Genomic DNA, 13,454 nt, shown 5'->3' on the forward strand with positions numbered 1-13,454 from the left:
CAATCGGTCTGTGCAATTGTGAAGTTCTATGAATGACCAAAGAATTACCAAACATATTTTCTAAATATAAAGGACAAAAAAAAAAAAAAAAGAGAAATAAGAAAGAAAAAGAAAATAAATCCTTGTTTCCCATTAAAACAACACCAGGTTGCAATTTGGACACTTGAATGAATTCCAATGTTTTAAAGCTGAGACTTCAAAAGAGAAAGGCATGTTTGCTGCAACATCCGGTGACTGTAATACCTTACTTGGAAAGGTAAGTGGTTAATTTGCATAATTTATAATTTTTATACTAAAGAGCATTTTTATATAAACCAGAAAAAAACCCCTAAACTCTACAGATAAAGTTCTTACCTCCAGTCACTGCTGCAGGTAAGGTTGACATCAAGCTGTACAGCGCAATCAAAAACATACTTACATCTTAGCTCATTTTACAGGTACAGCCATAATCAAGGCACAAAGATCTTCTACAAGTATTTTTCTTCAATAAAGTTGTACAAAATAATATTACATTTTACAGTCTGTACAATATAATAAACCAGCAGTAAAACAAAAAAATATATATAGGGAGAGGACTGTTGTCCAAGAATGATCTGAACTAAAAGGATCATTTGTGGACAGCACAAATAACATAAGTGAGGGTGGTAAATTTTCTGCCTAGATGCAACAGGCTGAAAAGTAGCTGTAATTCAAATGCCTGAGGTGTGCAGAGACACTTAGCTCCAAAACCCCAGAAAAATTGCTTTGTCTTCACCGTTCCTCTCATTATCTACTCTACTTCCTGTGCCAGTAACGGCTTAAAAGAGGAGGTCACTTTATCAGTTGACCTGCAACTCAGAAATGCTAAAAACTGTGACAGAGTAATAAATATTGTGGTGCTGCTACATTGTGTGTCTACTTCCTCAACAGTATTTAATAACCTGATACAAAGTGCATTAATCTTTTTTTCACCCATCAAGTACTCTTCAATGTCATGTTAAAAAGGAAACCCACACAGAGGGATAGGTATGACTTCAGTGTCATCCAGATGACATACCGGTCTGAACTGAGGTTAACCCACTGGAAAAAATTTAGCAGGTCACGTTCAGTTTTAAAAAAAACAAAAACCTAAGGGAACAGAGGTAGCCAAAGGGCTTAGTGGAATGACGAAGAAGTGGCATGTCAAAATAAAGCACAAAAATAGTCCCAAAAAGCATGAAGGGAAAATAACCCAAACTTGCTTCAAATCAGCTTTAAGGTTAAACAATTAAAAGTAAACAAAGTGAAGAGACTGACATTTCTATAGTATATTCTTCCACCCTGTGTGGGGTAGTATCAAGAGAAAGAGTAAGGAGCAAAGAATTTAAAACCACAGGTTCCACGGTGATCCCCCTCACAAGAGTTCGTACTGGCGGAGGTGCATCCTCTGGATGATGTCTCGGCAGTCGTTGAACACTCTGCGGATGTTTTCTGTGTCCACTGCACATGTGAAGTGTGGGTAGCAGTAATGCCGGCCGTCTCCACTTGCTGTACTTATCCTCTGTGCAAACAGGGAGGCAAAAACAAAAAGCATCAGGTGCCATGCCATGAGAAGTTTCCCATCTCAGCAGTCTACAGACTTGGGGGAACCAAGAGCCCTGGGAAATCTGTACATAGATCACTAAAAAAAGTAAACAAAAGGAAGGGAGGGCTGTGGTGGCTGTGGTCTGGTCAGTCTAAATGACAAATCTGAAATGAAGATTACAAAACATTATGGATACTGGGGTTAGGACAGGAGTCTTTTGTGGGAGCCATGGATGCCATCCTTAGTTGCACAGGCTGTCGCCATCACTGTGCAGCCAAATCTGTGCTGCTGACAGCTGTGCAGCCTGCCATTCAGCTGCCCCAGGAATTGTTTTCTCTTCTTTTTTTTGTGCCATCATGTGGCAAATTCTTGAACTCTTGTTTTACATCAGCAACACAAAATCAAAACCCTCCCAGTTGTGGAGCCAGCAGTGGCAGAGAACAGCATTCTACTGCTTCTGCTTCTTGTGTCTGGGCCCCTCAAGTTACCTTCACTTAGAGCACCTATTAAGCCAGCTGAAGGATTGGTATCATCACTGAGCCCAGAATTTGGTGGAATTGTCACCAGAGTGGCTGGGTTCACTTAGAGTAATAAAGCATGCAAAAATCTAGTAAACATCATACCATGCAGAACTACATTTTCTCAAGGCTACTACAAACCTTTTTAGGTTCTAACTTCAAGGATCATTTTTCCCATGGTTATCTTGTTAAAATTCCCCAAGATCTTAAAACATATATTCAAAAAAGATATCCTAAATTTTGTTCTGTATTACTATAGGACTGACAAATATAAATCCATTCTAGACCATTATCTTGCAGAATATAAACAAAATGTCATGAAAGCAGAAGGTCAGTTTTTAGGATAATGATTTCTATAACTATTTTCTAAATTTTATTATAAATTACTCTAGCTAAACAACAAAAGAGTGTTCCATCTCACTCAGGCTACACCATATATTTTTAACACAGGATTTATTTTATGTGTAGGTTTGACCTTTTAAATACCTGAAGCTACAGATAAGCAAAACTATAGGCATTTAGAAGCCATGATTTACATAATTAGATCAACAAGCAATTGCAGACTTTTTCCAGGTAATTTAGGTAATATTACACATTCAACACTGATTCCACAGGGGTGTTCATACACAGTCTAAAAATTATTTTCTTATCATGCGACTTTCAATACCAAGTTTGAGGTTTAACCTCATGAAAAATACTGAGAACTGTCTGCTTGTGTTTATCATTCACTGATTTCACTCATGTCTATGGCAGTAATCTGCCCACAGTGTCCTGGTTACATACATAGCATGCCACAGGATGTATTTTCAAAATATTAGGGGGCTGTTTTTGTCATCTGACAGCTCTTGCAGTCCCCTCATTTGAAGATAAATGCAGAATTGTCACCCCTACTCGACACTCACTTTGAAAAGTAGCGTGTTACTCAGCACCAGTTCTCAGTGGGGAAAAAATCCCCTGGGACACTGATGAAAGAACATTTGCTTTCCAGGCAGGAATATTTAATACTGGCATCCCTACACTGCAGGGGTCAGGATGACATGCAAATTTGAGGAATCCTGGCCTGTGTGTTTGAGCAGCAGCTCCTTCACCTCCCAGATTCAGGTTTTGTAAAACCAGCAGGACAGGAACCAGAGGGGTCATGCCACTGTTCTAATGGGGGTGTATTCACACTGGGGATGTATTCAAACTAAACATCAGCAGCTGGAGAGCCCTGTGTGCAGAACACCAAAACAGGGCTGGGGAGCAGCCTCACCCAGGAGCACACACGCACACACTGCCTCCAGGAAGAGTCTGGGAGAAGAAAGGATGTGCCTGAGCTGCAGGACAGAGGATTTCCCACAAGATCCACTTCCAGGACAGGGAGATGCCCTTGCCAGCCCAGCCCTGAGGTGCAGGCCTAAGCCCAGCCACTCCTCCCATGCTGCTCCCTGACTGAAATCCAAGGGATCCCAGCCCTGCTGCCCAACCCTGAGGGGCCACAGCCCCCACACCAGCCCTGAAGCCAGGAGCTGACATCTTTTGCCTTTCTAATCTATCCTGTGTAGCAATAGTTATTGGAAATGTGGTCAATTTTAACTCCTACTAAAATTCCTCAAATTACAGGCTTTAAATTTGCCACTACCATTCCTACAGCCAGGCAGTTTTAAGGGGTGCAGCACCATGGTGCTGATTGTCACACATATCCATGGTTTATGCAGACCTATTACAATGATAAAAATCACAATAAAGCATAATAAACACAGGCTTCTCTGAACCATGCCTGAAAATTTAACAGAGTGGGGCAAGGAAAAGGTCATAAACCAGGAAACTTGGGAAAGTAAGTATAAAGCAAAGCCAAGGCAGACACAGGTAGAACATACAGGCCTTTTCTTCCTGGCACCTGGCTAAGGCCATCAGATCCCTGCCAGTCTGTATTTCTCCTGTGCCCCTTATCAGTCCTTCTCTGAAACCTCAGCCTTTTGTGCCTGACCCCATGGAACTGGAAGGGACCATTTCTACTTGGCCCTCTCCAGGCATGGCCATGTTACTCAGAGCACTGAGCCAGGAGACAGACGTGTTACAGACGAGATGCTCTCTGCCAAACCTGCAGCAGTGCAGGGAAATGAGGGAGAAGCTGCTCTGGCCCCATGCCTGGTGAGCCCCCAGGAGTGTCGCAGCTGGCAGGTGCTGGCCCCAGCACTGGAGCTTCCCTTGCCTGCAGCACCCACAGGGGTTTCCTGGGTGGCTGCAGTGCCCACGCCACCTCCCCTCCTGCTTCATAGGTGGCCCCCTTCTGTAATGCCAGGGAGTCATGGCAAGTGAGGACCTCACCCTCAATGTGTGTTCTTAAATCATAAAAATAGATAAAGGTGGGGAGTTTCACCCTAATTTCCCTGTAACTCATCCCCCAGAGCCACTCTCCTTCCAGACTGGATATCATCACCTGCTTCACAGGATTCCAGCATCACCACAGGAGAGATCTGCCTTGAAGGGAGTTTTTCTGGTAACTCTTACATTAACACAGCACAATCTGACATTTTTCCTCAGGATCTGGAAGGCTAAGGCAGCAACTGGAAATCCCCAAAGTGCGAATACAGTAATTGCTTCTTTCTTGGTGCGTCAGCAGCTGTAAATCCTAACAATGCTTGTAAATGCATAATGTCTTTAAAATTCTTAATTCTAATGACTCAATTTGTTGTCTCAAACACACACATATAATTTCTACCAGTAGGGCACGATGGATGAGCCTTGGTTCTGGTCTCTGGTACTGCTCTGCACTGTGGGAACAACTCAGAATGAGTGAAGCCACAAGTGATACTAGATTACACTCTCTGACAGCAGGGCTGGGCTGTGATTGTGTACGTGGCAACCACTTTCACCTTCAAAATGTAAAAATGTAAACACCACCTCTTCACTCCAGCTATAGAGGAAACCTTAATTGCAAGAAAAGTGTGACTAGACACTGAAATTTTATTTTGATGCTTCAGCAGGGCCATGACATCAGTCCAAAGGTGAGGTAAACCTCCTAAATGTCAAACCAGAAATCTTATTTAAGCATAAAATCATAAAATATTTTTTTTTCTTTTTAAAATTCCTGCTGTCAGCTGATCACTGCCAAACTCCTTGAAGGAATGCAGGATAAAAGTAAGAAAGCCTATTTGTTTATGCATGGACTGTACATGACCATTCTAAGCACTAGCACTTACTGTGTGTCAATTAGCATGGCAGGTGACTTTATACAAAACTGGCATAAAAATGTGCAGCACTGAGGAAGGTTCTGCAAGATGGGCAGCTGAAAAGAACTAGGGAATTGCCAGACGTTGTCCTCTCCTTCTAGCTTTCTGCAAAATCCCATCAGTTTTCCCTAAATAAACTATGCCATCTGTCAGTATTTCCTATGATAGAATCACACATAGGATGAAAATTACTCACTAAAAACTCATCCCGGATGAAGAACTTGGCTCTTGTGACTTTGGGGTCTTCTCCTGCATCTGGTATTGCTGTTCAAGTAAAAACAAATGACATCAGAAACACGAAACCTAAATAATCATCTATTTGTAACAAAAGATTTAATAAGAAGGAAGTAGCCCTTCAGTACAGAAATTGAAATATTAAATACTAGAGGAGACTCCCAGCAGGTAATTCTAAAATTAAGAGTTACAGTAAAGCCTGACTATGAGAACAACATATTTTAGGAACCTGAAAATTGCTGAAATCACTGCAACAATGTCATGGGTCATATCACAAAAAGGCTTACTCACATCCACAAGTTTGTTCATATAGATATAAACCAAGTGGGAGTTAGGGTTTAGCTTTTATCAGAAAATATGACTAGAAAAAGCAGCTGAGCTGTTCAGTTTCTGCAGCAGAACAGTGTCTCCTGAAAAAAGCTTCTGCAGGCAGGAATGTGAGTTAAAAAATGGTTAGTCCAAGATTACACTTGGAAAAAATTATAGCATTGAAAGACTTTTTGATATATATATATAAATGTATTTTAATTCCAGGCCCCAATTCAGCAGAATACTTCAGATATATTGTCCATCAAGGGATGTTGGATTAAATTCTTGTTGAGCAGGAGACTTGTTGCACAGTATTAACTGTTTGTCAGCAGATGAAGTTGTCACTATCTAGGCCATGCAATGACTGTATTTACTCTCAGTAACAATGCAGTGAAGAGATAACCTATTTATTTCCTTTCAGTGTTATCCCTCATCTAGGATAGCAAAATCAGATGCTTATAAACATAACATTGTAAAGGCCAGAATATATCAGAATATGGAAATGTATTTTTCATCCATACTGCTGGGGGTAAAAATAGAGCAGCAGCACAATCAACAGCATATTGGAATTCAGTGCTGCTGCCCTTAAATAATGTCAGCTGGAACTGAAGAATAAGTGAACAACTACAGGTTAAAAATAGAGAGCTGTTTCATGTGTGAATATTCTGGATCACTCTAGATACCCACTGTGAAATCTCTCTGAGAAATACCAAAAGCTACTTTTTCCTGACAATTGGCTTATTATAAAAAATGCTGAAAATTCACTCAATCTCTGTCTATTTGGTGCATGTTTGGGAAGGGGAAATTTGGGTGATGGAGATAAGATTTCTTCTGAAAATCCTTACCATTACAAAAGAGATGCCAGATCAACCCAGATTTTAGGATAGTTCATTTATACCTGAAACTCAGAATCACACTCAGGAAGTTCCACACCTCAATGAAGGCTGAAAATAGATAATCGCCATCTTCACCTCTGTGACCAAGGCTCTTGGTGGTGGTTGGTGGAGAATGAAAGCCTTTTCCAACAGGTGGCTGCAAGCACCATGCCAGGGACATCACCCAGGTAAGGCAGAGGCGAGTGGACAGAAAGTAAAAGTTTTACCACTTTTGCTAGACAGAGCTGAGACCTTTGGGGAGATCTCTGCCTGGCATAATACCATAGTTTACCTCTGCAATATGTTACTGTGGTGCAGGACCCATTGCACTTCTTGAAGATAAGAAACTGATCATTCCATCACCACAAATCTCTTCCTATGTATTGATGTGGTTTTCCTCCATTAAAGCTCCCTTACTGGTCTGCTGGGCTTCCCAACAGTATTTCAAAAACTGAAATTTATAGCATTGGAGGATGCAGAATGGCTGCAAAATAAGTCTCATGAATCCCCAACAAAGTTCAGCACTGTGGGAGGCCCAGAAGCATCTGGGAAGGGGGGAAATGTGGGGCTGCTTTGCTGTCCTGGGCCTGGTGGTTCCTCCCAAAAGAGGAGAGCAGGTGCTGTGGAGCTGGAACCCCTTCAGAACCCATCCACACTGGGGTGCCTGTGAGCTCCATGCTGCTGGCATGCTCCTTATCTGACCAGCAGCTCATGTCAAGGAACAGTGTGTGCTTGTGAATGTGTGTGAGAGACAGACAGACAGACAGGGAGAGGAGCTATGGGCTGGGCCATGCCAGCAGGTCCAACCGAGCACGGGGAGAAACCTTACCATCCTCAGGTACAGTATAATGCGCGTATTCAGGAAAGTAATCTTCAATTTTTGATTTCCCTGCCAAGACTTTTTCAGCCAGCATGTCTTGTTTATTCAAGAATAAAATGATAGAAATGGTCCGTAACCACCTGTCAAAAACAAACCAAATGTTTGTGTTATCTCTGACATGTTATTCAACAAAAACCTATCACATTGAGAGGAAATTTACTGGTTATCCCTGTGTGGACAGAGAGTGAAATAGTGTAGAACATGCTTCAACAGAAAAAAAAAGATGACTTAAATGATTGTTTTGATTGGTCTGCACCTGTGCAGAACAATGGGTATATTTCTAAGGTCAGTAAATGCATTTATAAAAACTGCAGTGGACATTGCTGAAGGGAGCAGTTTTCAAATTTTTTTCTAAATTCTCTTTTAGTTACCAATTAGGAGACTGATGACATTTTCTAGAAGCACCACAGTTCACAACCAGACATTACTGTCTGCTTTATTTGGTTGTGATAAAGGGGAGGAAAAAAAAAGGCTAGAAAGCTCCCTTCCCTCAGACTGCTCTAAGCTACTGTTCATCCACACAGTTATCCCATCTTTTAGGGTGGCCTATATGACACCTGATGAATGGAAAGAAAATAATGTCTCTTTTCTTCCCCAATTAATCCATCACTGTGACAATGTGCCTTGGGATGTGCAGTTAACATTCCTCCTTCACTCTACCTTCAATCACGTCTCAGTGCAGAGCATCCTCACAGGTATGTGCTGAAAACTTCATCACCTTATTTTGCACATTGTTTTCACTTGTTCTCTACCAGGAGCCCATTTGGGTTGCTATTTGGTTATGTACCTACAATTTACAGGCACTGTGGCAATTTAATGGCAGTTCCAGTTAGATGAGGTGTGAAGCATCACCCCCCAAGGCAGAAGTAGCCTGTGCTCTCAGAGCTGACCCTTACAAGAGCAGCTGCCTGCGTAAGGAACAAGCACAGGGAGCTGCTCCTGCTGCTGCTTTGGAGGGGGAGATCAAATGTTCCTCAGAGGATCTTGGTCTCAGCCAAGCAGCAGAGTGATGCCAGGAGGGGGTCTCTCCTGCCTCCCTGCTCTCCTGCAGCAGCCAGCCTGGGGGGGCTTGCCCTTTCCAAGCTGTTCCCATGCCCTGCATCATTTTGGCAGGAGTGACGAAATGCCACGTGCACTGTCCCTGTGCCACAGCCCCTGTCGGGGGGGTGTCACCCTGGGGGCACTCTAAGACCTGGCCCAACCTGGATATTTTCTGAATAAACAATCTGAGCCTACAGCAAGGGAAGGCCTATTTTGAAAGGAGTTGAACTGTAATTAAACTGGGGAGGATGGGTGGGAAATGAGGTTTGTTTTACCTATTATTCCAGATACTTTTGAAAAGGTCCAGGGATTCCCGTAGTCTGTTTGTGTTATTGTCTTCCCTTATTACCATGTTGTAGCTACTGCAAGCCACAACGAAGATGATAGCTGTGACATCTGGGCAGAAAACACAAGAGAGAAGGAAGGAAAAGAGAGAGAATAGAACATATCTGTTATCCCAGCACATACTCCTCAGGGTAACACCACCATTACTCACCAATCAGCCAAAAATACCAGAAAAAAGTTATCTGTAACACTGGACTTCTGTGCTAGTGAGGTACTGTGTGTGGGTATGAACACTAAGCTGCTCACACCTCAGAGAGTAAGTTTAAAATAAAACACAGAATGTTTTTACTTACCATTAAAGCATTGGATCCATTTTCTTCTCTCATCTCTCTGGCCACCTACATCAAACATGCTGTTAAAAAGCCATAGGATGTTATATCACTTATGTGCACTAGGAAAAATCACATGAAGCATGCACAGCACGAGGGTTCAGTTTAAAAATCCGACAGCCCCAAGGACAGGGGAAGTAAAATATTGCCTGAAGAGGAGAGAGACCTGCTGATGCTGCACTGCATGTCAGAGACAGCTGCACTGCTCCACCTGCCCTGCTCTGCCAGGAGAAGGCTACTGAACCCATAAAATGAGAAATACACTCTTCAAGGACAAGAGTTGGCCTTTCCAGTCCACAGCAGTGCATGTGGCACGTGATATTGTACTAAAAACAAGAACAGGTTTCGGGATATTTTGAAGGGTGGTGGGGAAAGGGCATCTCTGTATGGGGGAGGACATGAGGCAGCTCAGCCCTGTGAGCACTGCCACCTTTCTGGACAAGAAGTGTCAAGAGAAGCCAGTCTGCCTGGGGGTGTTTTAGACATACAGCAAAAAACTTTGACAAACACAGAGCTTGCAGCCCTCTGGAAGAAGGGAGGATTTCCATTGACTTCTGTGAGCTCTCATCCCCAAAGGTATTTTATGATTTTATAGTGCTACACCAATACACCAGTTTTTACAAGAAGCCATGCACAACCCTACTATAGAGCATTGCTAATACATGTAACTAATTAAAGCTATTTTTGCAAAGTATGAGGTAATTTTACTAGGACCTCTGGAAAGAGAGCTAAAAAGCCAAACCAAACAACAAAAACCCACCCACTCCCATCCTAAGCCTGCTATACCATGCATACATGAACAGAGACATCTGAATGAAGCTATTAAAAATGAGTATGATATTCATAAATCATTACTAACAGACTTACTGGAAATTTACTTTATCTACTTGAAATCTTGTTTCAAAAATCCCTGATGTCAACACTCTGCATCTTAATAGGTCCTGGAAATGAGAACACAGAAGCTGATTAGTAAGGCTTTTTTTCTAACCTAATTTTGTTCTTAAAAGCTTGGAATATTATTTTCCATGAAAAGTCTTAAATGTTTCATTTAATGTAAGTTCAATCAGACCTGTTGGTAAATCTGCATTAGTCTGTACTGACATGGTAAATAAACTTAATAATGATCACTGCATTTGGTTTGTGCACTCAGCAAGCAGGAGACCCCATCTATGTTCTTCTTACTGCCCACTGAAACCTGTTCTTATACACCTTGGTATGTCATGACGATAATGAATTCTGAAGTTACATAAAACTAAGAAAAATGTTATTCATGTTGTAAAGTCAAGTATTCAAATGTTAGAAAACTCCAGATTTACAGTTGCCCAGGCAACCTTAACTCTGCCCTCTTTTGTACTGAATGAGACAGGAATCCTATCGAAATAATAGCTTGTGACTGAGTAATTAAAGCTCTGTTACAGAGCACAAGGGAACAGAATTTAGGTCGTGCAGAAATATGGCATTTCTTTCCTATTTTTTAAACTAGCAATACTTTACAACATAACCAACTCTCCTTTAATAATTAAAAAATAATAATTTCCTGAATTCTCAAGGGGAGTAGGTAAAAGCAATTTATGATGCCTCCTTCCTGGATGGAAGGAGGCAGTCAGAGTGCAGGCTCAGCTTGCCTTTTTTTTCCTACCCTACCATCTACTGCTTCTGGTAGCCAAGGCAAACCTTGGCTGCTTTGACAGCTGCATGCACTCAGCTGAAGGCCACTTATTTAATGTGTTTAGTTATTTTATACACTCCTGTCATTTTCTGTCACTTGCTGACTTTGTTATGGTGCAAAAAAACCCCAAAAAACTAACCCAAAAAGCAGAAAGCAAGGGAAGAGAAAAAACAAGTGATTTTTACCAGTTAATTCAGCAAGACAACTGATACAGGGCAACAGGACAAAAACAAAAACAAAAGCAGAATCCTCTTCTCAGAGCAAGTTTTCCACCTGCCAAATACCAAGGGCCTTTTCTGATCTTTCAAGACATTTCTCCACAAAGGAAATATCAGGGAAAATTTCTAGGTGATGAAAGACTACTTCAGGTAGAGAAGGGCCTCCCAGGAACAAACAGGAACTAACGTAAATAATGAAAGCAAAAACGAGGCTTTTCTTCACTGACTTCTCTCTCCAGGTGTGTGATCTTGATGCTAAAACCATAAGGTCTAGAGGGAACAAACCCCAGTGCTAATTCCTTTGGTCTGAAAATGTCCTGAGTGCTTGATTAATTGATCCTATATTGGGTAGACTATAGGACATGCTTGTGGTTATGGACCTGAAGGAACAGGCTCTTCTCTGCATGGGTGATCTCTGGCAAGTCACCTCATTTCTCTGAATTTCACTCCCTAATTGCACAGTGAGATTTGACAACTCTGCCTTCTTTTTAAGGGCATCCACCTGTTATATATGCCTTGCATTGTTACACTGAATTATCCAGTGCAGGGATTCTCTTCTGCCACCTGTATTTGGAGTTTATGACGTGGCCCACAATCTTGACTAAATTACAGTGGGATAGCAGCACTGAAAAATAACAACTTCAGAATGTTTGCTGAAGAGACAGCAAAGGAAAGCACACAGCCTCAGCTCAGGGAAAGCAGCTGAAGCCAGGCAATATGGTGAAGCCCCTCCTTACTTCAAGACTGCACCAGTTCAGCCTTAAATGAACGTGTTTGCCATTAGAGCACTCCCTCAAGATGTACCACAGTATCTGGGAAAAAAATGTACTGCCTTGCAAATAAGGCTTGAATAGAAACTCTGCTACCTGCAGGAGATGGGCACAGCTTGCAAAGAAGGAATCTGCAGGCCTACAGAGAAGTTTGCAAGCTCTGCTGCTGCCACAGGTGCTCTCCCCTGGATCTGGACACCTTATTCACTGCAAGCTTTTGCCTGTGAAGAACTCTTCTGATAGACACGGGAAGCCTCCCTCTGGGCTCACCTCCACCACTGAAATAAAGCATAGCTTCTCTATACCAAAGGCTGGTGAGGGAAACCATAACTTTTTACATTTATGCTTTCTCTTCTTTTTTCCATTCACCTGATTTTTGTGGGACACAGAATGGGAAACAAGAAGACAAAACGGATGTATTACAAGAATCACAGACCTAGATGTTACAACAGTAAAAGACAAGTGTGCACCACCAAAATGCCTCTTCTTCTTTAATATCCATTACTTAAACTGCTAGACCATATTTTGCTATTCTGCCATATGTCTTATTTCAGCTGCAGTAGGGACTAAAATAAATTACACAGAAAATCCAGATGAATGTCAGTCTTAGTTCAGACCCTACCCCATTATTTTTACTAACCTGATCTGTGGGTGTGTAGTCATCCATGCTGACGCTGTCAATTCTTTCTAAAAAGCTAGAAGAAAAATAAACATGCACTTAGATATGTACAATACTGTCTAGTAAAAGACATTTCACTAACTTTTCTAGTTTACAGTCCTGCTGAGAAGTAAAACACAACTTGAATGGTAAAGTTAGGAGCCTGATTATTTCCATATATTGCTCAAGGTTATATTTTATAAGCCAAACAAACATTTTACCCAGACTGTGTTTCAATACGGCACTTTCAAAGTTACCATTATGCAGTACTCACCAGTGCTTCAAAATGCAGTTAAAATGTTACAATTTTGTGAGGTCCGCTAAAAAATACTACGACTAACCACAGATCATAACATTATATGGTTGTTAAGACTTAAAAAATATTTTGGGATTTAATATAGGAAATGTGGCAAAGGGGTGCCTTTATTTAGGATAATGCTGATCAAGTATAACGTTATGTTAATTACGGTCTCAGTAATGTTAGCAGAAATGCTTGTTGGTATATACAAAAAGCTTTGGACTGACTTGCTGCCCTCCAACACTGCAACTAAAGCACAAAAAGTGGAAGTTAATGAATCTGATTCTTTATGTCACCAAAACTCAGCGACATGCACGGAGTGAAAGAAAGACACCTTCAGGGAAGGGCAAGAGATAAGAGAAACAGAAAACAGGGTAAACTATATTCTATGATTATTTAAAAGATTTTCCAAGCTTTAGTTCTTTCCTAATATGTGTTAGAATGGCAGCACTTACAGACATAATAATGTGATTTTATATTTATTGCTAAAAGAGGCAGGTTCTCCTCTCTCGCTTCCATCCATTTCTTAGATCTCCTCTGAGCCCAGCTGGC

At 41.5% G+C, this 13,454-nt stretch overlaps 1 protein-coding gene across 2 annotated transcripts in view; it reads right to left on the reverse strand.

Annotated features, from left to right (window-relative positions):
* Window positions 1–214: 214 nt before the first annotated feature.
* Window positions 215–13,454, reverse strand: part of GNAL (G protein subunit alpha L) — a 179,865-nt gene continuing 166,625 nt past the window's right edge. For both annotated transcript variants that reach the window (XM_066561501.1, XM_066561509.1), the window contains exons 6-12: window positions 12,587–12,641; window positions 10,157–10,230; window positions 9,254–9,312; window positions 8,891–9,011; window positions 7,524–7,654; window positions 5,473–5,540; window positions 215–1,519 (exon numbers count right to left, since the gene is read on the reverse strand). In XM_066561501.1, coding sequence (XP_066417598.1) covers window positions 1,373–1,519; window positions 5,473–5,540; window positions 7,524–7,654; window positions 8,891–9,011; window positions 9,254–9,312; window positions 10,157–10,230; window positions 12,587–12,641 — 655 coding nt within the window. In that variant the 3' untranslated portion in view covers window positions 215–1,372. The remainder of the gene's footprint in view (window positions 1,520–5,472; window positions 5,541–7,523; window positions 7,655–8,890; window positions 9,012–9,253; window positions 9,313–10,156; window positions 10,231–12,586; window positions 12,642–13,454) is intronic.

This window comes from Molothrus aeneus, chromosome 1, assembly GCF_037042795.1.
Source record: "Molothrus aeneus isolate 106 chromosome 1, BPBGC_Maene_1.0, whole genome shotgun sequence".
NCBI lineage: Eukaryota > Metazoa > Chordata > Aves > Passeriformes > Icteridae > Molothrus > Molothrus aeneus.